The 24,759-nt window shown below is 40.8% G+C and overlaps 5 protein-coding genes across 7 annotated transcripts; 4 read left to right on the forward strand and 1 right to left on the reverse strand.

Moving 5' to 3' along the window:
* The first annotated feature begins 685 nt into the window (after positions 1-685).
* LOC124998388 (matrix Gla protein) lies at positions 686-3,708 on the forward strand. 3 transcript variants are annotated; one of them, XM_047572750.1, is made up of 5 exons: positions 686-748; positions 2,298-2,385; positions 2,499-2,528; positions 2,844-2,919; positions 3,167-3,708. In XM_047572750.1, exons 2-5 carry the CDS (start codon positions 2,325-2,327, stop codon positions 3,321-3,323), a joined length of 324 nt encoding a protein of 107 aa, XP_047428706.1. In that variant the 5' UTR covers positions 686-748; positions 2,298-2,324; the 3' UTR covers positions 3,324-3,708. The 3 variants fall into 3 exon arrangements, with proteins under 3 accessions (XP_047428706.1, XP_047428707.1, XP_047428705.1); XM_047572749.1 differs by having other exon boundaries at positions 693-748; positions 2,301-2,385; XM_047572751.1 differs by lacking the exon at positions 2,499-2,528 and having other exon boundaries at positions 691-748.
* A 3,726-nt stretch (positions 3,709-7,434) lies between these two features.
* On the forward strand, positions 7,435-9,473 carry LOC124998389 (bone gamma-carboxyglutamate (gla) protein). Its single transcript, XM_047572752.1, has 4 exons — positions 7,435-7,595; positions 8,291-8,338; positions 8,576-8,660; positions 9,129-9,473. Exons 1-4 carry the CDS (start codon positions 7,538-7,540, stop codon positions 9,229-9,231), a joined length of 294 nt encoding a protein of 97 aa, XP_047428708.1. The 5' UTR covers positions 7,435-7,537; the 3' UTR covers positions 9,232-9,473.
* Positions 9,474-11,121: 1,648 nt separating this feature from the next.
* LOC124998026 (pleckstrin homology domain-containing family F member 2-like) lies at positions 11,122-12,699 on the reverse strand. Its single transcript, XM_047572141.1, has 2 exons — positions 12,388-12,699; positions 11,122-11,923 (listed from the first exon to the last, which is right to left on the reverse strand). The coding sequence occupies exons 1-2, from the start codon at positions 12,632-12,634 to the stop codon at positions 11,346-11,348; spliced, it is 825 nt and encodes a 274-aa protein (XP_047428097.1). The 5' UTR covers positions 12,635-12,699; the 3' UTR covers positions 11,122-11,345.
* Positions 12,700-16,997: 4,298 nt separating this feature from the next.
* LOC124998040 (pleckstrin homology domain-containing family F member 1-like) lies at positions 16,998-18,240 on the forward strand. The gene is made up of 2 exons (XM_047572163.1): positions 16,998-17,280; positions 17,439-18,240. The coding sequence occupies exons 1-2, from the start codon at positions 17,034-17,036 to the stop codon at positions 18,014-18,016; spliced, it is 825 nt and encodes a 274-aa protein (XP_047428119.1). The 5' UTR covers positions 16,998-17,033; the 3' UTR covers positions 18,017-18,240.
* Positions 18,241-21,501: 3,261 nt separating this feature from the next.
* LOC124998029 (pleckstrin homology domain-containing family F member 2-like) lies at positions 21,502-23,177 on the forward strand. The gene is made up of 2 exons (XM_047572144.1): positions 21,502-21,813; positions 22,267-23,177. Exons 1-2 carry the CDS (start codon positions 21,567-21,569, stop codon positions 22,830-22,832), a joined length of 813 nt encoding a protein of 270 aa, XP_047428100.1. The 5' UTR covers positions 21,502-21,566; the 3' UTR covers positions 22,833-23,177.
* Positions 23,178-24,759: the final 1,582 nt, after the last annotated feature.

Raw genomic sequence — 24,759 nt, forward strand, 5'->3', positions numbered from 1 at the left:
CTTTCATTATCTACTAACGCAGCAGCTTTTATTGACTGAGGAGAGACAACTCTGCAATTAAATGTTAATAAGATTAACAGACTTCTATCTACACTGATGCTGCTATTCTGTCTACTGTTTTTTAACCTTGTGCAATACATGTTTACATTTTTGTTCTCTTGCGAATAATACGTTTTTGCACTAAAAAGGAGATTATCTGAAATTTCGTTATACACTGTATAATATCATATTAATGTGCCAGTGGGGTTGTTTAAAGTGAGGCCATGTTTGCCATGCCCTCTGAGACATATTTGTCTATGTTGTGTTTTGAATGGCGGATTCTCCTTTCATATCCTGCTGCCGTGCTTGCAAACAGCAGCGAATATCATCATGTACCTGCAATGTGGCAGGTTAGTCGTCTCTGTGCCAGCCTTTCCTCCTCTCTGTTTACGTCGGTCTTGTTTTTCCTCCGTTCCTTCGAGCCCTTTACTCTGGTATTTTTTTTATTTTTTTTTTCGGCTGAGGCGTGGGTGTTCGGAGGGGGAGAGAGTGAGCTAATACCTGATTAAATGGTGGAAAAGAGGGCTGATAGTGCGAGAAGGGAGGAGAGAGGGGCGAGGGCTAAAAGGAGGTGAGGGGAGGGAGTCAGTGGGTAGAACATGAAGATGGGTGGGGGGGGGGATGAAAGATGAGTATAAAAGCTTTGCAGTGAGGAATTAGGAAATATTCCTCGGGAGATTTTACCAAAACTTCAGAACTATCTTTCACGGTAAGAACATTCATTCAAATAATAATCTTGAAGGGGGAAAGTTGTTAAACAAGGGGAAGTTGCTCTTTATTAGCTTGCTGTTAATTGTTTACTCTTTTTTTTTTTTTAGCTTAATGCTGCTTAATCCACATCCTATAATAGTGATTTTATTCTTTATGCTGACTACTTATCATGCCAGTGGCTTTTTCCAGTGGGATGCTTGCGAGGAAGAAAGCTGTGAACCCACTAGGACCCCCACTGAGACTCAGACGGTCATAAAACTTTGTAGACATCGTTGTCAGCACCTGACACACACACACACACACACACACACACACAACACACACACACACACACACACACACACACACACACACACACACAGAAACACAGCGGTCTAGCCGGCCCTGCCAACCTCTTTGGAAGCTGCTTTCTGAACTTGAGGCCCCGGGCTCTCGTTCCTCTTCCTGAAAGCCAAACTACGCCCGAGGGGTTGGACGTCACCAGTGCGAATGTGTCAGGGAGTTGCATGTGTGTTTATGTGAAATGAAAGCTGCCATTGACGTTTAAAAAGGAGAAACAGAATCCCGTCCAAATCCCACAAACAGAAGACGACAGGAACGGAGTGGGGGGTGGTGGTTGGGGTTTGGGGGTGAAAGCTTTTCTGGAGAGCAGGCACGCTGAAGTAAAACGTCTCTGTCACCGTTGAGGTGCTCAGACATCTGGTGCTGGTGTTTGCACAGGTGTCGCACACCTTAACTCGGGGCACTCGTGCATGTGCATTGAGTCCACGTGTGGGTCGAACAGATGTACGTAGAGAACATATCGTGTGTGACTGTGTGTGAAGACGTTTCATAATGTGGAGTTCAGGTATTCATTAGATTTATTAGGTCGGTGGGTGGTCCCCCCGCTTAAGACTCGGGTCCTTCTCCAAGAGGACGCCACCCAGGTTAATCTGACTTTCCTCCTCCTTTGAAAAGGTGGGGTCATTAACAGACCTTAGCCGAGTGAGTTTCAAACGTGCACCGCCCACACGTTTCCTAATGAGAACCTAAAACCTTTCACCAGATATCTAGAGCTGAAGAAGCCACTTGTACGAAACGTCTTTAAGAAAAGTCATCTTTGTTTTAGCTCTGGTTCTGAATATGATCTGGGTGACCCCCAACCCTAATCCTAACCCCAACCCCAACCCTAACCTCATTCCCAACCCAACCCTAACCCTAACCCTCAATCATTTGGTAGTTAGACAGCTTTTTTCAGCCACAGCTGTTCCCTACAAACTGAGGTCTGGATTGTACATATATATATATATGTATGTATATATGTGTGTATATGCATCTTTAATTTGTTTTTGCTTCATGTACAGAGTGTATATCGGCTGTTGATGTGGCTGCTTCATGCATAGATATAAAAAACTTCTTCATCTGTTTTGCCCTCAAATTCAAAGATCAATCTCTCCCTCCGCTTCTCTTTTTTTTTCCTCTTTTTGTCTTACTTTAGTTTTGACATGACTCACTGAGCCCCGTCTCTCTCTCTCTCTCTCTCTCTCTCTCTTCTTCTTCTCTTCCAGCAGACAGGCATACAAACAAGCTCGAGGATGAGGAGCCTTCTCCGGTTTCTGGCAGTCTGCACCGCCATCTCTCTCTGTCTCTGCTACGGTACTCAGATCCTCCCCAGGCGTCCCACGCTCCGTTACTCATTCATAACCTGCAATATATGGCGTTTTATCCTTCATTTATGATTAACCCCGATTTCATGTTTTTCCTCGTAGAGTCTAATGAAAGCACAGAGTCCGAAGAAGGTGATTAAACGTTGTCCATCGTTTCCTGGAAAAACATGCATGCAGTTCTAACGAATGTTCGGCTTGTTCAGAGTAAAACCTCATCACTAACTAACCCTCCCACAGGCTGTTTCACCAGCAGCTCAGTGGTGTTTTTAATGTGTCTTCATGATTAATAATATCTTACCCTAATATGTTAATAATCTTGCTATTATCTGAAAAAAGGAAAGCGATAACATGCGTTGTTTCACCTGACCGGCTGCACGATGGGCATGCCTGAGTCAAGCATTTTTTCAATTTATTTTTATGGGTTCGAGTAAATTTCTGTGGTTGCAGATTTGTTTGTGCCTCCAAACCGGGCCCACTCGTTCATCCGGCCGCCAAACAGAGGCTCGACCCAGTACATCAGGAGGTAAAGCAACCACAAACTTGCCAGCGGAGCACATAACTCTCGCTTTATCAGAAAACCACAAACCCCCCCGACATCCCCACCACCCCACAGAAAAAAATGCACACATGATACTGCAGCATATTAAGTCTAATTGGACTTTTAAACGTCCGCATGTGTTTGAAAACAAATGCTTGAAATTAAGAAAAAGAAAAGAAATGCAACAAAAAGAAGACGTGTTTTCATCCACCGTCTGCTCCTCCTCATCCAGGAAACTGAAGTCTCCGGCGGAGGCACGTGCAGAGATCTGTGAGGACTACTCTCCCTGCCGCATCTACGCCTATCGCCACGGCTCTCAGTATGCCTTTGACAGATACTTCGGGTCCCAGACTCAACCCCAAAGGCCAGCCGTGACTCGCAGAAACTAAGCTCGAATGCAAACGCATCATTTATCAACCTGGTCCTTTAATCCACGTATCAGTAGCTTTATATATAATTTATGTTGTAGTTTTTGTGCCCCCCCTCTGGAGGTGATTTTATGAATTCCAGAGGCACCCAGCGTGGCTCAGACCCCCCCGCCGTTATATATCCGTGTGGAGCTTCACGGCTCATCTCTTGTGTAATCTCAGGATGGCTTTTCGTCTGCTATTATCACACCTTCCCAGCATTTATGAGCTCTATGGGATCAGCTTGAATGAACCGTTTTTTCACTATCCACTAACAGTTTCTTATCCAACTACTTATCCAAAGCAGCACTGCTGTCAGTGATTGATGCATTTGCTTTGAGAGAAATAAAAAAAAAATAAAAATCCACTTTATTGGGGTTTATCTTGTATATATAATGTTTGATTTTTTGTCTTGTGGGTTCAAATACTAGTTTTTGGACTTTTCACCAAAGTTTCACCAAATAGTCGTAGACGGTGTTAAACGTCTGGTGTTTTCATCTTGTCACTTGGCTACACATAGCAGAGAAAATAGACTGTTGTAGCTAAATGTAGCCTTTTGTCACCTGTATTGGTGAATGAGTGAAGTGCGGACTGACAGATAACGTCTTCCGCCTCCATTTATAAAATATGTTGAATTCACGTTGATGTGTATTGAAGACCTGTGGTCTATGAGAAAGAAGATGTCCACCAACGTTGCTACAACTCGATGAATTCCTTCAAGATCCCTCAGAGTCGCCAGATACATATGAGAGAAGATTAGTTGTACAGAAAACTAAGGGGGGAAACGCCTTTGTGGATAGGGACCAGAATGCCTTTGTTGTCGTCGCCAAAAAAAGATGTGCAACGAAATTTGCGGTGCGCATCTAGTTGGAGCTAGACGACAGAAACATAAATAAGAGACATAAATAATGAATAACTTTAAAGTAGCACCATTTCACAGTAAACATGTAGATCTAGTCTCTCTGGTTGATAAGCCTGATGGTCCAGGGGTAGAAACAAGTTTTGAGTCTATTTGTCCCCTGCCAGACGGTAAGAGAGACATCAGTGGTCAGAGTGTGAGCCGTCCTTTACTATGTTCTTGGTGTTCTTGGTTCAGTGGAGGTAGAAGTGTCCTCCGGGGTAAACAGGGTTTTTTTGTGTGTTGCCAAACGATGGTGAAGCGGTAGAAATGTTTCAAGAAGTGCAACCACTAGTAACAGCTAGTAGTTTCACATCACATCTCTCTAATCTAAAACCTTAATCCTCATCCACATCATAAAGCAGTTTGCTATTGGATGAGCAATGAAGCCCGTTTAAGAGAACAAAAGGTTGCAGTTTTTGTCAAAAAGCCCGACTTTACAGCATAATTTAAGGGTTGCTTTGAGTGACAGGTGGTAGCCTGAGCTAACAGGTAGCAGAGAGTTGGGTGGGCGGGTCTTAACCTCCAACACGACCCCCGACACCATGTACAATATGGGCAAAGTAAAGCTCATCCAACATGGCGACCGCGTGCTCCGCCCACTTTGGGCTTCATTTTCAAGGTTTAGAATCCAATGGTTGACGTCACGATGGGTTTGTCCATAGTATGTACACTCAGTGGTATGGACATAGCTAGCTCTTTGTCTTTATTCAGAAAAAAAAAATCAACAATGGTGCCGCTGCATCTGGGTTCACTCAACACTCCAAGTCATCAACATGGTAGACTTAAACATAGGTCGCTCCAATTCTTCCTCAGTTTTTCCCAACAGACATCTTGGTTCCTGAACCATCATTCATACGCTTGTGTTGTACCTAGTCTGTCAAGACTAGATGTCCGCCATGGAAAAAGGTCTATAGCATTTCCTCAGATCTGATAATAGTCCAACATTGCATGGCTCAGTTTCTTTAAGATTTGATCGTCTCTCGTCCACATGTTTATAGCATCTCTTTTAATCTAAGACCTTAATCCTCATCAGCGTTATAAACCAGTTTGCTAGTGGACGTTGCAGGATCTTTAGTGAATGAATCTAAATGTAATAATATTTCTAGTGTATGGACGTAGCTAGCTCTTCTTCCTAGTTGGAAAGAAAGAAAGTATCGTCAACGATGGCGCCGCTCCATCTGGGTTCACTCAACGCTCCGAGTTAAACATAGGAAAAAATACGTAAATGGTGCTTCCTTGCTTTATTCTTGCTGTAAATGTTTTGGGGAAACTTTGTGTTTGCATCGCATAACTCATTCGCTCAACTTTTAAGTTTGTTTTTTTTTTTTTTATTACCAGCAGACATCTTGGTGACGACTGCTTTTGTCCAGGTTGGTTCACTGTATCTGGTTAATGGGCCAATTAACAAATCTGCAAAGGTCTGCAAATCTGAGATTACTCCAACGTTGCTATCTTAAATTTCCCTTCCAAGAGATTGTGAGGAGATTAGTTGGAGAGAGAAGAAGAAAACTACAAATCAAGAGGGGAAAAGGCTTTTTGGCGAAACTTGTAACAATAGAGTTTATTGCAAGCAATCAATCTACATTATAAAACAATTTGCCAGCGGATGGTGCAGGATCTGGATTGAAACAGTGATCTGTAATCACTGCTCTCTAATTGAAAATAAAACAGAATAAAATATGGCTGACGATGGCGCCGCTCCATCTGGGTTCACTTAACGCTCCGTGGCCCAGCTATCAACTTGGTGAATTTGGTGGTCGGGTGGAAAAAAACCATTAAATGTGTTTACTTGGTGTAAATATTTGGGGAAGTTTGTGTTAGCGTCGTATGTCCGTGTCGTTAGCTGCGGTGTGTCTCCTCAAAGTTGAGATCAGTTAATCTTGGTACGTAATTTCTAACGACCCATCAGGTCGGGCCTTTAAAAAGGAAATAGATATTGATATATGAATCTGAGATGAATGGAAGTTCATCACATGTGTTTAATGTAAAATCCTAATCTGATTTAAATCCCATTGGAGTTTAAAGTGGCACAAAATTGGTTGAGAACAGCTTCCGGCTTGTTGAGAGACGTATATATCACTCCTGATTTCAGTATGCACACTTCAGATCTGGTGTCTCTGCACATTCGTATCTGCAGAAAGAGACAAAGACGAGTCAGGACATGGCGGATGTCAGCTCGCCACAGGCCTGAAAGGACACTCCGGGTTTGTTTTTCCACGTCGCCGCAAATGTACACAATTAGACGTGTCCTGAGGTTGAATCCTTGAAGTCTGCCCCTGAAACGGGACGAAAGGCACCAGTGTTGACCCAGACAGTGAAATTACACCCCGCGCTTTACAGTGAGGACCAGTCCAGAACCTAAATATCCAGTCAGAGGCAGACAACAAAAGACATTTTCATATCATAAATTCAACAAAAGTCTCGGTTTTGGAAACGCTCTGTACAGTAGCTACTAATAATCCAGTAAAGATATTTTCAAAGTGATCGAACATTAAAACGGCGGAAGGCTGCATTTTAATTAAAATTAAATGGTCCACTCTTCCGAATATAGCCTCCCCTTTCTTGCCAATGAAACAAGCAAGAAAGCCAGGCTTGTTGCGGTAAAAATATCTCCCTGTGACTCTTCAAACAAACGGGCTTTCTAAATGTTGCCCTCCGCATGTAGGAAATCACTGCGGTTTGCAATAAAAGAGAAAACCCTTGGATTAAAATCATGTCTCATACTGTGGGAGAGCGGTTTTTCCTCCTCGGTGAGTTTACATGCTTTTCTCTCCCTCCTGCACTTAGTGACCCAAGTGTAAAAATGTGCGGCCGCGTTGTGAAACTCTGACCTCTAGTGGCCGCCAGTTGACGGTTGCAGTGAATGTTATGTACCCATAAAAAAAAGTAATGCAATTAAAACGAGTTATATGACTATAAATGTTTCATTTTAGGGTTTTTAAGCATTTGGTTTCTACTTTTCTTTCATGTTTAAGGCAAAAATGTTCTGTTTTATGAAGGAGAATAAGAAACTGTGATGCCCATGCAGTCTTTAATGAGTGTGTTTGCTTGCGAGAGTGTGTCCTGACATATATTTTCTTTCTGCATACATGACTTATCGCGTAGGTGTGTATTTCTGCGTCCGTGTGGGTGTGTGACACACGATGCCCTGACCAATCACACACCCATGTCACAGCATCTATAAACCGAGTGTGCATCCATGTATATATAGGATATAGGAGAGGAGAAAGAAAGAAAGAAAAGAAGCAAAGAGCTGCTGAAATCATACTTGGTGTCCGATAAAAGAAGCTGAAAGATGAAGACTTTGGTCGTCCTGCTCCTCTGCTCCCTGGCCGTCATCTGCCTGACTTCGGGTAAGATCTATGTAGCAGTATATGATAGAAAAGCTGCAGGTGAAGATGTAGATAAATAAACAAATAAATGTGTTTAAATGTGCAAAATTTTATATTTTGCACATACATCCTGTTTGTTTGTTTATTTTATTAACATAATGACACATCTAGATTTTTATAATTGATCTTGGATCTTTTAGTTTATCTTTCTGTAAACTTAAAAATATCAAAATTTGTCATTTTTTAGGAAGAAAAATGTTACACCAAAGCATGAGCAATGTGATTCTGTAAATTCATTCAGAATACATATAGAATACAAAGTTTGATAAAGCCTGAAGTGGGGATTTCTAGTTATTTGAAGTTGACAATTAGAGTTTAACTAATAGATGTCCACCTGAGGTTATATTATCTAATAAAGAGTGCTAATTTGCATCATTTCCTGCAGAATAAGTGTAGTAAAAGAAACCTAAATGTGTGTTTTGTATGTTTTTTTTAAAAAAAGGAAATCTGAAGGAAGGCATTGTATGGAATTAAAATAGTGCAGAAGTTGAAAACTTTTTTTTTATTTTGTTTATTTATTTATTTTATCAACCAGAGTTTGAAAATCCAGATTATAGTTTTTTTTTTAAAAAAAGTAATTACTGAACTGGACTGAAAATAATAACATCTAAAAAGTCATCCTGTCAAATCATGTGTTTTCCCGTCTTGTTTAACAGTTGCAGCCACTGATGTCCAGCCTGCCAGTGACCACCCTTCTCAGGACGGTAAACAAACAATTCAGCAGTATAATCTCATCACTGTGAAATATCTGTGAAATATAGAAAGTTATTTACCTTTTCTAAAAACCTTCTGTAGCTGCATTTAAAGTTTGATTTTTGTTTTGCTGCATTTATATAATTGATAATAACCTCAATTTGCACATTTTCTTCATGAATTTGCAGTAATTTTGTCAACCAGAACTAATATGCATGATGCATGATACATTTGTGCATGGTGTGCAGGGTTGTTTGCGGAGAGAGAGCAGGCCTCCAGCGTTGTGAGGCAGAAGAGAGCTGCTGGACAGTTATCCCTGACACAGCTCGAGAGGTATTTCATGTCTTTTTTCTACTTTTTCATCCTCTATGAAGTAAAGCAGCTGCAGAGAAACATGCACAATCACTATGTTTTTATCTAACAAAGTTCTGGTGTTCCAATACATGTATATATAAAAAAAGGTTGAACTCATGACATTTTTTTGTAATAACATTTGCATAATATTACAAAAATGTACAAATAAATGGAAAAAGGAAATGGAAAAAATCTATCAATAAAAAATGCCTTAATGTGATGTTTTATAGATCGACTAATGCTTAGATTACATGTTCATTTTATTTTTGGTGCATGTAATGTTATATAAAATTATTTAGTCAGTTATTTATTTATTTTTAATTTTGGCACTTTGGGTTCTCCATACAACCAAGTTAGTATTAGATGCAGAAAGTTATCGTGAAGGCATCAGGACCGTATCATCTGGAATAATGAATGAATAACCATCACTGTTTTGCCTCCACTCAGCCTGAGAGAAGTGTGTGAGGCCAACCTGGCCTGTGAGGACATGATGGACACGGAGGGCATCATCGCCGCCTACACCGCCTACTACGGACCGATCCCCTATTAGACCATGAAACCGCAACTGCTGATGGCTCATCAGAAATGTCTCCCGTTTTTGAATCATCGTTCATTTTTTATTTCAACTCTCTTTATTCTTCTAATCAAAATTTACAAAAGCAAAATGGATAAGAGTGGAACAGGACTTTTATTTTCTTTCCTGCGTAGACCTGCAAATTTGTCTCCATTAAACTCTGTAATTTCTCTCAGCCTGTAGCGTGATGAAAATAAATAAAGATAAATGAAACTCTGCTGTGTGCGCTCTTTGTTATCTCCCCTATTTGTCTTCTTGCGTTAATCTCCATCACGTCTACAAACTAATTATCTGCTTTGACACATTTCGGCCGCTAGGTGTCTCCGTTGAACACGAGTATGTCACAACCAGAAGCTTAGACACAGTAAACAAATTAAATTTTTTAGTTTAACTTAACTCTCAAACCTTTGACAAAAAGTTATGTTTGTACGTTTTGTATTCTCGCATGCATTGTTCATGGTCTGATCTGTCATCTACTGTTCAGTCAAGAGAAACTGTTTTTGTTTTTCTTTTGTCGCAAAGGACGACAAAGAGTAAACAGAGGTGTGACAGAGATACCAGAGGGAGAGATGAAATAACCAAAGATATGTGTCACACTTCACAAACTAACCTAATTAGAAGGGAATAAACAGATGATAACACGCACACAAAAAAATGTGTTTACTGAGTTAGTCTGAATTATATTCATCTCTATTTTTCCTTTATTTACTTGCGTAACAATAACACGTAAACAAATACATAGATGTTAAGGTTGGAGTGCTTACATGCAAACTATGGGATTCATTGTTTATTGTTGGTTAATAACTTATATATCTTACATTCATAAATCCTCTATGTTTTACATATCTTTCACATCCTTATTTTATATATTCTTCATTCACTTACCTTCTATGATATATATATATATATATATATATACATACACATATATATATACATACATATCAACCAACCAACCAACATGTCATATGTATTTAATATTTTATATTCATGCTGTATACACGTTTGAATGTCCTATCATAATATACTGTATACATAGTACAAACATTGTGTTTATTTTTGTCTTGTCTATCTATCTTTGTGGTGCAGGAGTACTCTTGCGTATAGTTTATCTAGTTGTGTGACAAAAGTATTTAAATGCAGTACCTTTGCTATCAGGGCTTGATTCTTCCCCAGTTGCGCTGCGCTGCTTTTAGCTAAATGCTAAAGTTGGCATGCTAACATGTAGCATATAGGAATGTTGACATGTTTAGCTGGTTTAATTCTTTGCCCTGCTGGGATCATCTGAGAATGTTCATGCCACGATTTGTGACATTAAATAGCTCCATGATGTTAGCAATGGCGCTACACGTTGGACCGAACATGCAAAAAAACCCCAAAAAGAATCAAACTACAAAGGCCCAGAGGGGAGATATAGAGTCTGTAGCCAGAAAATGTACCAAAAATAAATTGTGTTTATGCAGATTCTGTTTCCCCCACAGTCATGTCTGTCATTGCATACAAATACAAGCCTTTGAATGGAACTTCTGAGTTCATTTTCACATCCATGACGGTTGGAAAGTACAGTTTCTTCTTCACGGAAAGCTTCACAGGGATAACTGTCACAAAAACCTCTTTTCCCTGCGCAGCGGAGTTCCTCGTCCAAGGAACTTCTTTTCTCAGTTGGCTCATTTATGTTGTGTTTTTGCAGAAAGTCACTAGTAACTAATGGTGTCAGGTAAATGTAGCTCTGACACTCACAGGAGATGCAGCAGGCTAGAAATTGAAAGGTGCATGAAAAGGAAAGACTCAAGTAAAGTAGAATCATCTGTTTTTGGAATCAAGACACAAGAGTGGTGCATTGACAATCATAACAACAGACACAGATTCATTATCCTCACTTTAATGTTCATAAATATAATAAATACAGATAAAGTAGCAGCATAAGAGCAGGTATGAAATGAAAATGATTCAGATCCAGAGGTCATTTGTGTCTTCTTCTATGTACAGAGTGTTAACTCTCATCTTTCTTTAAATAACACAATCCAGTAGAGTTCTCTTTGTTATGATACAGCTTATTGTTAAATGAGACTGTAACAGTCTTGAGGTATTTACAGGTGACCTGGTAGAATACAGACATATGTCCCTGTCTCTGCAATCATCCAGCTGCTGGAAGGACAGGCCTGAACGTCCTCTTCATCACTGGATGAAGCGACCTCCTCCTCCCCTGAGCTACTGTTTCCAGTGCTGTCTCCCCTCTGGCAAGACACATCATGTACTTCTTCTTCTTCTTCTTCATCATCACTCCTCAAGTGGCACAGCGCGCAGACTCTCAGCTGTTTGGTCGGGTGGATGTGACTGATCACCGTCCGCTGCCTGGAGCAAGAGTTGCAGACGATGAAGCCGCACTTTCTGCAGTGGTGTCGCCGGTTGGTGGTGGTGAACCTCCTGAGGCAGCGCATGCACTTGCAGGCGGCCTGATCCGGCATCCAGGTGACGGCAAATTTCTTGCCAGGTTGGAGGTTCCCACAGAGCAGCAGAGCGGACTGGCATTCTCGGATGTGCTCCATCCAGGCCTTCTTCTCCTCGTGCGAAGCGGCGGACACAAAAAAGGACTTGGACGGTGTTCTGATCAACCACTGGTGCTTGAACTCCTCACTGTCCTCCATGTCCTCCAGCTTGACGGACTCTGAAATAACCAATGAGGAAGAGCACATATTAAATACTATGACCTTGCTCACACCAAGTATTAACATGTGTCCTAGGTGGTCTGATCCCAGGCTGACGGCTTTAAGTACAAGTGTGAACGCAACAAAGATGCATTTGAGATTTGAGCACATTCTTTCACAACTGTGGACACACAATAGTCACGTTGGGAAACTACCTACTCAACCTGTCTACGCTGAGGCCTTTGTCTACGCTGAGTCCTGTCACATGCAAAGTGTCAGACAATTTCGAACTAAGATCAGTGAGCGCAAGAAACAACGTGACAAGAAGGTGTTTGCAGCTAATTTAAGTCATTCAGAACTTCCAGTTTCTGCACAAATGTCCAGCCAGTAGTTATATGCAGACTCAAAGCAGCTTGTGATCCACTAGTTTAAAATAACAGCTCTTTATCAACTGAGCATAGTTTGTGTCTGACTCATTTCTCACCTAAAGGGATGATCTTCTGATTTTTGTGCCAGCGGCCGTTCAGAACGAAGCTGCCGTACACCAGAACATCATTGAAGAGGAAGAAGGCCTTCGGCTGCCACTTCTTGCGACCTCGCTTCATCAGACGACCCTCTCCCCTCAGAATCCGACCGGGCTTGGACAAAGGAGCCCCTGAGGGGCCGAATGAATTCTCCACTTCACGTAGACGCTGCAGGTTCTCCCTCTTGAACGTTAGCTGATCCATCATGGTGAACAGAGCGTGTTTTGAGAAGGAAGGTGTGCATCAACAGTGTCTGACTGTTTCTCATCCTGGAGCCTTTAAAAAGTCTCCCGGTGACGTAGTGTGAATTTTTACGTGAACTGTTGAACTTGTTGTACAAGAAATAGTGGGAGGAGCCGGAGGCAGACTTTACAGTATCTGTTCAGGAAGTTTGAAGTCGGTCACATTCCAAAGAAAGTACATTGTTTTCAAGATTTTAAGATGCTATAACTCAGTGTTGACACATATACGTATACTGTTAGTCAGTGGCAGCTGGTGGTGAATTTGGTGGGTGGGCTACAGAGTTACAGAGTGAACCAGCCTGACGAGGGCACAAGTATCAATGGCTCGAAACCGCGTCTGGCGACATCGTAGGTTACGGCATTTTAGGGGATTTTTGATGGGTTAGCACCTACAGTCTGGTCAGGACTCAGGAAAAGCATCTTTTCATAGTGCCCACACGTATGGGAATTCTTTTTCTGGTGGTAATTGTACCGGAATGTGGTGTGGTCTTCGTTAACATTTAAAAAGACGAAGCTTCCTGCACTTCTTATTCTTTTATTTCTTGTATAACCTGTTTTCTCTCTTGGTGATACCCACTGCACCAACACCACCAGGAGACTATTTAATAACCTTATTCCTCGTTAAGGCAACAGACACCTGGTTACCATGACGACCGAGCCTCATCCAAAAAGTGGAGAATGCATTTGGTGCACCATCTTTTTTTTTTTTCTCACTCAGAATAATTGCTGGTTTTGTTACAGTATGAAGCTGTTATTTGTGAATTTATATGAATTAGTTAATTTTATCTGCACTATAATTGTTGTTTTCTAGTTGCACTTTAATATGACCACAGGAAGAATAGTCGCTGCCTCAGCTCGGTTCATGGGGATCGATAATAAAGAAATAAAGTGGAACCTTTGTGGCACCTGGTACAGCCTCGAAAAATAAATGAACGACAGCTACAGTTAGCATGCGCTAATCCATTAACCTTCATGATGTCTTATATCAACCACTCTCCACAGATGTGTAGAACAATTTTCAGCATAAATTTGTCTCAAATTGTGACTCATTTCTGCAAAAACGTAAAGTTTTGAGTGACTGAATTAACTTTTTGTGTTGTTTTTCAGATTCACTGATCGTGGACAGTCCTGTTCTCCAGAATGAAATGCATGAGGCTGATTAAATAGTTAACATAGCAGCAAAAGGAACATCAGGACCCATTAATGACCAATTAATGAGAAGCTGTGGCCCAAATCAAACAAAATTTTCAACTTCTCAAATTTATTGAATTAAAAGAGTTTGAACTAGAGACAGTAGAATATAATGTCACAGTATGAAAACACAAAAAACAAATGTAATAACAAAACAAAATTACCAGTAAGTGGCGATGATAGAGAAGCATCTGTTCACTTTTACAAACTACTTTTATTAAAATAAGCCCATTTAGAGATATTTTGTGTTTTTCTTTTGACTTTTTGATGCTGTTGTTACTTCACTAAAATGTAAAATAATCCGTAAGTTATTTAAAATATAACTTTCTCATCTTTTTTGTTAGCTTCAGAAGGCTTAGCCCTGTTATACCAGATAATTAAGTTAACTAAGTTTAAAGTTGGTAGAACTCTTATATAAAAAAAGTTGCTTTTGATACTTTTCGTATCCTACGTTTTGCCAAAAATAATTAATTTCAGTCAAATTCATTCCAGAAATACTCAAATGCGGCACTTTTGTGCTCAAATAGATGGACCAACGTCGTTCTTAGTTGTCCTGTGCTACTTTTGTTTAAAATAGATTAAATGAAACATATTTTTTAAATCTAATATAAAGTCAAATGAAGGTTTGACATTTTTGGAGATAAGCTGGTTTGCTTTAAATATGAATCCAGAGCTATAGACTGGTTACCTTAGCTTAGCTATGTCCAAAGGTAATACAATCTGCCTATAGCTACGCCCTAACCTCATTTATCAGCATGTTTTCATATCGTTTATGTTTTAGTTTGAACAGAAGTCAAAAAAATAAAAGCAGCAATACTAACAAAGCTAGATTTTTTCCCCCTTGTGTGATGTCTGTATGCAAAGCTAAGCTAACTAGCAGCTGGTGCGTCACTGTGAACAAATACACACCTTTAAATGTATTTCTCCAGCTCATATTTACATCCATGACGATTTGAAAGTACAGTTAGTATTCTGGCCAAGTTTTACTTAACAACATGTTGATCGTCTACCTGACTTTCCTGGAAACTTTAAATGTTCTGCCTCATCAAACACAGATAACATGGAACTCGTTTCCAGTGGGCAGCAGAAAGTACTGTGATAATAGTCGTGGGTTTTCCTCAACCTTTGTTGGAGCTACTCAACCGGTTTGACAAAGACAGATCAAGGTCAACACTTTTGTGGTTAGCGTTGCCTTTTCAGTCGAGGGATTTCCATTTTTTTTTTTTTTTTATTTTATTGTGGATTGCTTTGTTCTGGCCCTTTCACGTGGAAAATGGTTTTGTATTTGTGGTCAGTTTGTTTCCTGTTGTACTTCAAGCGTCCTCGGGTCAAAATCTAATCAGTTACTAATGAAGTCAAATGAAGCTTTAACATTACGGGAAGTTATTTTGTTAATGAGCCCACAGAATAAAATCAGTGCGTCTACCGCAGAAATTTCAAAGATGGTTAAATGATTAACTTAAAAGTAAATCACTGTAATTTCATTTGTCTTTTAGATGAGTTATTTTTGTAATTTGCATTCTCATAGAATAAAACCAAGTTTGAAAAATACTCCTCTTTGTAGAACTTTAAATAGACACAAAACATATGTTATTCTGACAATTTAAAAGCATATTGGCGTCATGGAAATGTTAGTTTTATTTTCTCAATTTCAGACATGATGGTTCTCATCTGGCAAATGTTCAGTGTGTCCAGTACTTGTTTTTATTATGAAATACCTGTAAAAGTAAAGCAGACTTTTTGTTTTTCTCTCGGTGTCCGTTTTGAGCCTCCACAGGTACATACCTTTTCCTTTATTCCTTTTTCGCGTAACTTCTATCACCACTGGTAGCAGTACGAAATTACAAAACTTTGCATACACATTGCCAGATGACACATTTGAACTTTGATGATCTATGATGGCTCAACATGAGCTTGTTAACGTTCCTTTAGGCTCCATATTAGCGTAACAACTTTAGCATTTAGCTGAAAGCAGAGCGGCACGACTAGCGCACGGTACCTCTGCTTCAATTTGGGCCAATTTGACCGTAACACCGTAGCCTGATGTTCACCTCCCTAAAAAAATATATAACTACACATTACGACAACGCAGACCACAAGAGCTGTTATTAGTCCGCTTGATGCTTCTCCCGCTCTGTAATTTTCTAAATTATTGTTTTGAGGATGGAACACGTCGAGGAAAGGTTTAACTGAGCAGGTTCAGAGATACAAACATTTGTGCGACTCCTCTTGGGGGAAATTTCAGCTAAAGTTTCAGTCGCCATTGTTGAAAGTGAAGCAGGAAGTGGGAAAATTAACCTGATTGGTGCAGAGTGGAGTATCACTGGCTCACAACCGCACCCAGCTACGTCGTAGGCTACGGGCTTTAAGGGGAATTCTGACAGGTTAGCTTCTGTTATCTGATCAGGACTCAGGAAAGGTTTCTTATCATGGCGCCGACGTGTATGGGAATTCTTTTTCTGGTGGTAATTTTATCTAAATGTGCTGTGATCTTTAAAAAGATAAAGCAGTGAATGAATTCTTGTATAATCTGTTTTCTCTCTCGGCGATACCCAGTGCACCTTCACCCCCAGGAGGCTCTTTAATAACCTAATTGCTTGTTAAAGCAACAGACACAACTATCGCCTCATCCAAAACAGTGGAGAATGCATTTGGTCAATCAGTTTTTTCTCATTTAGGATAATTGCTGGTTTTGTTATAGAATGACAATGTTATTTGTCAATTTATATGAATTTGTTAAATATATCTGCACTGTAATTGTTGTTTTCTAGGTTTATTTTCATATGAAAACACTAACAAATGCTAATATGCTAATGGAGAACCAACTTAACATCCACATTATAGCGTTCCTGCTTTTAACATGAAAGCATGGCCCCCTCAACTTTTTTCTTTTACATTAGTAATTTGCTTCCTTCCTGTGCTGTGACGTCATCTAGATGGTCAACAATGGAAAAAGTAGATAAAGTTTGCACTTCAATGAATTAACCTGACTAAAGATTCCCTTTTGCTTCCTCCTCCTCCCACTCTTTTGTTCCTTGTATAACACATTTGTTTACAACTTGGGGAAAAACCCGCCTACTGACCTGACGAGGCTTTTAAAAGATTCCCGCAGTGCAGGTAGTCAGACTGCTCCACTGCTCTGCACATGAAACACACACAGATACGTGTTCACCATGATGGATCAGCGAAGCTTCAAGATGGAGAACCTCCAGCGTCTACGTGAAGTGGAGAATTCATTCGGCCCCTCAGGGGCTCCTTTGTTCAAGCCCAGTCGGATTCTGAGGGGAGAGGGTCGTCTGATGAAGCGAGGTCGCAAGAAGTGGCAGCCGAAGGCCTTCTTCCTCTTCAATGATGTTCTGGTGTACGGCAGCTTTGTTCTGAACGGCCGCTGGCACAAAAATCAGAAGATCATCCCTTTAGGTGAGAAACTGATTCTCAGTCAGACACAAACTATGCTTTGTTGATAAAGAGCTGTTATTTGAAACTAGTGGATCACAAGCTGCTTTGAGTCTGCACATAACCACTTGGTGTGAGCAAGGTCATAGTATTTATCATGTGCTCTTCATTGGTTATTTCAGAGTCCGTCAAGCTGGAGGACATGGAGGACAGTGAGGAGGTCAAGCACCAGTGGTTGATCAGAACACCGTCCAAGTCCTTTTTTGTGTCCGCCACTTCGTACGAGGAGAAGCAGGCCTGGATGGAGCACATCCAAGAATGCCAGTCCGCTCTGCTGCTCTGTGGCAACCTCCAACCTGGCAAGAAATTTGCCGCCACCTGGATGCCGGATCAGGCCGCCTGCAAGTGCATGCGCTGCCTCAGGAGGTTCACCACCACCAACCGGCGACACCACTGCAGAAAGTGCGGCTTCATCGTCTGCAACTCTTGCTCCAGGCAGCGGACGGTGATCAGTCACATCCACCCGACCAAACAGCTGAGAGTCTGCGCGCTGTGCCACTTGAGGAGTGATGAGGAAGAAGAAGAAGAAGAAGTACACAATGTGTCTCGCCAGAGGGGAGACAGCACTGGAAACAGTAGCTCAGGGGAGGAGGAGTTCGCTTCATCCAGTGATGAAGAGGACGTTCAGGCCTGTCCTTCCAGCAGCTGGATGATTGCAGAGACAGGGACATATGTCTGCATGCTACCAGGTCACCTGTAAATACCTCAAGACTGTTACAGTCTCATTTAACAATAAGCTGTATCATAGCAAAGAGAACTCTACTGGATTGTGTTATTTAAAGAAAGGTGGAAGTTAACACTCTGTACATAGAAGAAGACACAAATGACCTCTAGATCTGAATCATTTTCATTTCATACCTGCTCTTATGCTGCTACTTTATCTGTATTTATTATATTTATGAACATTAAAGTGAGGATAATGAATCTGTGTCTGTTGTTATGATTGTCAATGCACCACTCTTGTGTCTTGATTCCAAAAACAGATGATTTTGCTTTACTTGAGTCTTTCCTTTTCATGCACCTTTCCGTTTCTAGCCTGCTACATTTCCTGTGAGTATCGGAGCTACATTTACCTGGTTTCTAAATGTTATCCAAGCGAGGTAAACATTGACATGCAGCAAAATATAACTTGGCCAAAGGATAAATTGTACTTTCAAACCATCATGTATGTGTGAAAATTAACCCAAGAGTTCCATTTCAAGGCTTGTATTGGTAAGCAACAAAGCCCCAGCTGGTAGTTAGCTTAGCTTAGCCTAGCATACAGACATGACTCAGGGAAACAGAGTCTGCAAAAAAGACAACATAACATCGGTTTATTTCTTAGGCTACACTTTCTGGGCCTTTGTAATGTTATTCATATTTATTCCCGTTCAGTCCAACATGTCCGTCATGAAGCTATTTTGATCTTACATAATGTTTCATGAACATTCCCAGATGACTCATTTGAACTTTGATGATCTATGATTGCTAAACATGAGCTTGTCAACATTCCTTTAGGCTCCATATTATCGTGATAACTTTAGCATGTAGCTGAAAGCAGCACAGCACGACTAGCGTAGGGTCAAAGTTTCAGTCGCCATTGTTAAAAGTGAAGCAAGAAGCGGAAACAGAAATGAACCTGATGTTATTGGTAGTGGTTGTTTTGACAGAGGAACACGCCGACAGGCACAAGTTTAATGACTCAAACGGTCTGGCTACATCGTAGGTTTACGGCATTTTAGGGGAAATTTTGAAACGGTTAGCCCTACAGTTGGTCAAGGAACCAGGAAAAAGCATCTTTTCATAGCGCCCACACGTATGGGAATTCTTTTTCTGGTGGTAATTGTACCGGAATGTGGTGTGATCTCTGTGAACATTTAAAAAAACGAAGCTTCCTGCACTTCTCATTCTTTTATTTCTTGTATAACCTGTTTTCTGTCTTGGTGATACCCACTGCACCAACACCACCAGGAGGCTCTTTAATTAGTCCTCGTTAAGGCAACAGACACCTGGTTACTGTGACGACAGAGCCTCATCCAAAAAGTGGAGAATGCATTTGGTGCAGAAGTTTTTTTTTTCTCACTCAGAATAATTGCTGGTTTTGTTACAGTATGAAGCTGTTATTTGTCAATTTATATGAATTTGTTAATTTTATCTGCACTGTAATTGTTGTTTTCTAGTTGCACTTTAATATGACCACAGGAAGAATAGTCGCTGCCTCAGCTCGGTTCATGGGGATCGATAATAAAGAAATAAAGTGGAACCTTTGTGGCACCTGGTACAGCCTCGAAAAATAAATGAACGACAGCTACAGTTAGCATGCGCTAATCCATTAACCTTCATGATGTCTTATATGAACCACTCTCCACAGATGTGTAGAACAATTTTCAGCATAAATGTGTCTCAAATTGTGACCCATTTCTGCAAAAATTTAAAGTTTGGAGTGACTGAATTAACACCTTCCTTTTCATGTTGTTTGTCAGACGCACTGATCGTGGACAGTCCTGTTCTCCAGGATGAACCAAGCCAACGATGTACATAACAGAGCATCTGAGAGGAGGAAAAGGAGGCAGCATCCGGGGTCTAACAGCCACAAAGATATTGGAACGTAAAGTAAGAAATTCATAAGTATACTGACATTTTGCCCAGACAGAAATTATACGACTAAATTATATATATATATTTTTATTACCTTAATTTGAATCCTACAAGAGGTTTCTGTTCATGTGTGCTCTTCTAATGTGGTCTAATACGGCTACGTTTGAAGGCAGCGTTCAGCAATAGAGTGAAGTGATTCTTAAAAATGTTGATCTAGTCTTTTATTTAATTAATTAATTAATTAATCAACAGCTTTTTTCTTTTTTTAAATCTGAATGATGAACTAGCATAGCTTTATTTCTCTACATGTCAATCATCCACTTCACATTTCTGGTACTTTTAAATGTTTTTCTTCTTCAGAAATGGTTTACAGACAGAAACGCCCTTTCCCTGCACTGTGTAGTTCCCCGAACATTTCGCCATTTTATAACCGGAAGCGAAGTGTTTTTCCTGTGTATTCAAAGTGGAGCAAATACCTCACTCTGGCGGGGTGTCTCTAGCAAATGTGGCGTGACAGTATATTTTGGCACCAGGTAGCGTTGTGACGAAAGATGTTTGTGATGCTTAAAAACAGCCCGAGCCACTCGACCAGTTCAAGGAGTAGGGAATATTAACTCTCTTCAGGTTAACACCGCTTTTTTAGTTTGGGAAGTTCCCCCTTTGGTTTTTATGGGTTTGTCCCAAAACTTTTTTCTGGTTGATTTAGTCCCAGTATTGGTTCAGATGTCAGGGAAACATCATCCTACAAATTACCCTGAACAGGCTTAACATTATGACCACCTTGCCAATATTGTGTAGTGCCTCCAAAATGGCTTTGTTAGTGGGGGGCCTCAAGGGGAGGGGAGGGGAGGGGAGTATCCCACTTTATGAGTTTGGGATCTAGTGAATTCGGAGGCCAGGTCAACACCTTGTGCTGTTCTTCATGTTTTTTTTTAGTTGTTCTTAAAACGTTTTTGTGTGACTGCCATTAAGGAGTGTCTTTGTTAAGGGGTGGGGGCGCCTGGTCTGGTCTAGGTGGGTGCTACATGTCTAAGTAACATCCACATGAATGAATGCCAGATCCAAAATTTTTTTCCAGCGGAACATTGAATTGTCAGGACGATCGACGTTATTCACTTCTCCTTTCAGTGGTTTTAATGTTGTGGCGTATGTGTGTGTACGATGTTTGAGTTTATTTTTTTAAATAAAATGCCTGAAATACGAACACTACGACATTTCTTGCAGCCTCAGCTGTACTTTTCTTTGCACCCATTATCAAATGCTAATATGCTAATATGCTAATGGGGAACGTTGCAAACATTGAACCAGTTAAATATCCATGTTATCATCTCATCATGTTCCTGTTGTTAACAACATTTATGAAAAGTGATAATACTCGTTACGCAGAGCTGCAACTTTCACTGGTGTGATATTGAGTTCGATTGATAGCAGGTGATTTCCTGTGCTGTGACGTCATTCGGACTGTCAGTAATGGGAAACCTAGCTACAATTAAAAGCTTTAGATTTCCTTTTGCTTCCTCCTCCTCCCACTTTCTTGCTCCTTGTGTAACATGTTTGTTTATCACCCGGCGAAAACCCGCCTACCAACCTGCCGTTAAAAAGACTCCTGCAGAACAGGTAGTCAGACTGCTCCACTGCTCTGCACATGAAACACGCACAGACATCTGGTCACCATGATGGATCAGCTAACATTTAAGAGGGAGAACCTGCAGCGTCTGCATCAAGTGGAGAATTCATTCAGACCTTCAGGGGCTCCTTTGTTCAAGCCCGGTCGGATTCTGAGGGGAGAGGGTCGTCTGATGAAGCGAGGTCGCAAGAAGTGGCAGCCGAAGGCCTTCTTCCTCTTCAATGATGTTCTGGTGTACGGCAGCTTCGTTCTGAACGGCCGCTGGCACAAAAATCAGAAGATCATCCCTTTAGGTGAGAAACTGATTCTCCTGGAGTTAACTCTCTATCAGTCAGACACAAACTATGTTCATAAAGAGCTGTTATTTGAAACTGGTGGATCAGAAGCTGCTTTAAGTCTGCACATAACCCCTGGCTGAATGAGCTTAAATTAACTGCAAACACACTTGTCACGTTGTTTATTGCGTTCGCTGATCTTAGTTAGAAACTATCTGACACTTTGCATGTGACAGGACTCAGCGTAGACAAAGGCCTCAGCGCAGACAGGTTGAGTAGGTAGTTTCCCAACGTGACTATTGTGTGTCCACAGTTGTGAAAGAATGTGCTCAAATCTCAAATGCATCTTGGTTGCGTTCACACTTGTACTTAAAGCCGCCAGCCTGGGATCAGACCACCTAGGACACATGTTAATACTTGGTGTGAGCAAGGTCATAGTATTTATCATGTGATCTTCATTGGTTATTTCAGAGTCCATCAAGCTGGAGGACATGGAGGACAGTGAGGAGTTCAAGCACCAGTGGTTGATCAGAACACCGTCCAAGTCCTTTTTTGTGTCCGCCGCTTCGCACGAGGAGAAGCAGGCCTGGATGAAGCACATCCAAGAATGCCAGTCCGCTCTGCTGCTCTGCGGCAACCTCCAACCTGGCAACGAATTTGCCATCACCTGGATGCCGGATCAGGCCGCCTGCAAGTGCATGCGCTGCCTCAGGAGGTTCACCACCACCAACCGGCGACACCACTGCAGGAAGTGTGGCTTCGTCGTCTGCAACTCTTGCTCCCGGCAGCGGACGGTGATCAGTCACATCCACCCGACCAAACAGCTGAGGGTCTGCGCGCTGTGCCACATGAAGAATGGCGAAGAGGAAGATGATGATGACGTGTCTCGCCAGAGGGGAGACAGCACTGGAAAGAGCTCAGGGGAGGAGGAGGTTGCTTCATCCAGTGACGAAGAGGAGGCACAGGCCGACGCTTCTGATGGCTTGATGACTGTGCCGACGGGCCAATACGTTTACCTACCACCAGTTATTCAGTGAACGCTTAAAGACTGCTGCAGTTATGTCAAACAAGAAACTGTATTATGACAAAGAGAACTGGACTTGATTCTGTTACTTAAAGACAGATGTGAATGGATTAAGTCCTGTAAATAATGATGTATTTTATATGTACATGTTTCTTTATTCTGCACATAGAATCAGTCACTGTTTACATGTTTTTTTTTAAAAAAGTATTTGCACTTAACACTTTTTCTTTTTTCTGACACATTATCTTTATATCATAACTGTGAAAATTAAAGTCTAGTGAATGTACGTATGAGCATTGAAGCACCAATCTCATGCTTTCTGGCTCAATTCCAATAAATGTGAGCTGCTTATATTTTACTTGGATGTTTTCTTTTTTTTTTTTTTACTTCTACTCCACTAAATGTACGTGGGAAATAATTATACTTCTTTATCTGCCACCTTTAAATGCTAGTAAATTTCTGCAAAGGTTTCTTCACACTTAAAACAAACGTGAGGGCTTAAAAACAAAGAAAAAATCACTCAGTAAATGGAGGAAAGACAACGTTTATTTGTCACATTTACGGAAATTCCTTTTTCACAGTAGCGCAGACTTAGGTACGAAATACATATATATATAAAAAACAATAAAAGACAGTATTAAATTTGAAATATTGCACAAAATATATAAGAATATACAGTACTTTGACAGTGTTGGCAGGGAATTTAAAAAATTTAAAAAAAAAGGAATATAGTATAATTGCTAGAATACGTGGACAATGAGGTAATTAGTGCAAGAAAGCACATTATTGTGCAAACGAATCTGTAAAAAGGACAAAACTGGTCATAAAGACAAATAATCATCAATTGCAGTTAAATGCAACAAATTATTTTTATTCAATCATTTTTAATTAAGAGTTGACAAAAAACTCTTTATCGTCGACGTAAAAACAAACATCGATGGACGAGAATAGCGAGAAACGCTTCCCAAGGACATGTTTAACTCCCCTGAAGGTGTTAAAATTTTCAGCAGCAAGGAGGAGGAGGGGGGGTATGCATAAAGCAACTGTTACACAAGTCTTTTAACCTGTCAAGAGTTCATGGGAGAGCGCCAAAAACACATTACATCTCGTCTAGGGTTTGTTTGAAGCAGCGTGAGAGCAACTAGAGGAGGGGTTCTTTGGTCTGGTGAGGAAATAATGGAGCTTTATGACCATCAGACCAGACCCTTGTTGTTTGACAAACACCAAATACGTGGAAAATGAATGAGAATTCCAGCTTAAACTTCAGTCTATTTACCAGCAGTGACAATGACCTGAAGTAGACAGAGAAAGCTACACACACACACACAGTTTAATGACAACAAGGTGGATGTTTTGGATCCCCCAGACCTCAATACGATGAAGAATTAGTGGCCGGACTTGAAAAGGCCCCTTGACATCTGATTAACATGCAACCTCACAGAGCTTGAGCCGTTTTGCAAAAAAAAGTGGAACTGACACAATGAAACTGTCCAGATGTGCAGGGCTGATTAAGATGAGTCCACACGGACTCAGTGCTGTGATTGCAGCCAAATTGCATCCCGTAAATACTGACTTGACGGGGGTGGCTGCCAGTGCGATCATCTGTTTTACTTTTACTGCAATCACTGCAGAATTGTGATTTTAAATGGGCTGCATGCAAATAAGCATATTTATTTTCAAAATAAAAGCACAACTGTTCTGATTTGATTTGTCTTGAAGTTTGTTATCTAATCACAGTCGATCTGTGGTGCTTTGATGTGAGGGTGAGGGGAGGGCTTTTGCGGTAACAGAAGGGAGGGTGAGTGGTTTACTGTAAAAAAAACCTCCAGGTGTCTTTTTTGATTGACACAACCCAACAATCTTCACCTGCTCTCGAGTTTTTCATGTTTTCATTCAAACTTGTGTTCAGTGGAACCGGTACGACGCTTATCTCCTCTGTC

Source organism: Mugil cephalus, chromosome 20 (genome assembly GCF_022458985.1).
Source record: "Mugil cephalus isolate CIBA_MC_2020 chromosome 20, CIBA_Mcephalus_1.1, whole genome shotgun sequence".
NCBI classification, from domain to species: Eukaryota; Metazoa; Chordata; class Actinopteri; order Mugiliformes; family Mugilidae; genus Mugil; species Mugil cephalus.

Bases quoted from the DNA above. Each gene is read 5' to 3' on its own strand.
- LOC124998388 (XM_047572750.1), top strand. From the start codon at position 2,325: ATGAGGAGCCTTCTCCGGTTTCTGGCAGTCTGCACCGCCATCTCTCTC. The intron at 2,529-2,843 runs GTGATTAAACGT...CTGTGGTTGCAG, and splicing joins AAGCACAGAGTCCGAAGAAG to ATTTGTTTGTGCCTCCAAAC. The intron at 2,920-3,166 runs GTAAAGCAACCA...CTCCTCATCCAG, and splicing joins TCGACCCAGTACATCAGGAG to GAAACTGAAGTCTCCGGCGG.
- LOC124998389 (XM_047572752.1), top strand. From the start codon at position 7,538: ATGAAGACTTTGGTCGTCCTGCTCCTCTGCTCCCTGGCCGTCATCTGC. The intron at 8,339-8,575 runs GTAAACAAACAA...CATGGTGTGCAG, and splicing joins TGACCACCCTTCTCAGGACG to GGTTGTTTGCGGAGAGAGAG. The intron at 8,661-9,128 runs GTATTTCATGTC...GCCTCCACTCAG, and splicing joins TCCCTGACACAGCTCGAGAG to CCTGAGAGAAGTGTGTGAGG.
- LOC124998026 (XM_047572141.1), bottom strand. From the start codon at position 12,634: ATGATGGATCAGCTAACGTTCAAGAGGGAGAACCTGCAGCGTCTACGT. The intron at 11,924-12,387 runs GTGAGAAATGAG...TGGTTATTTCAG, and splicing joins TCAGAAGATCATCCCTTTAG to AGTCCGTCAAGCTGGAGGAC.
- LOC124998040 (XM_047572163.1), top strand. From the start codon at position 17,034: ATGATGGATCAGCGAAGCTTCAAGATGGAGAACCTCCAGCGTCTACGT. The intron at 17,281-17,438 runs GTGAGAAACTGA...TGGTTATTTCAG, and splicing joins TCAGAAGATCATCCCTTTAG to AGTCCGTCAAGCTGGAGGAC.
- LOC124998029 (XM_047572144.1), top strand. From the start codon at position 21,567: ATGATGGATCAGCTAACATTTAAGAGGGAGAACCTGCAGCGTCTGCAT. The intron at 21,814-22,266 runs GTGAGAAACTGA...TGGTTATTTCAG, and splicing joins TCAGAAGATCATCCCTTTAG to AGTCCATCAAGCTGGAGGAC.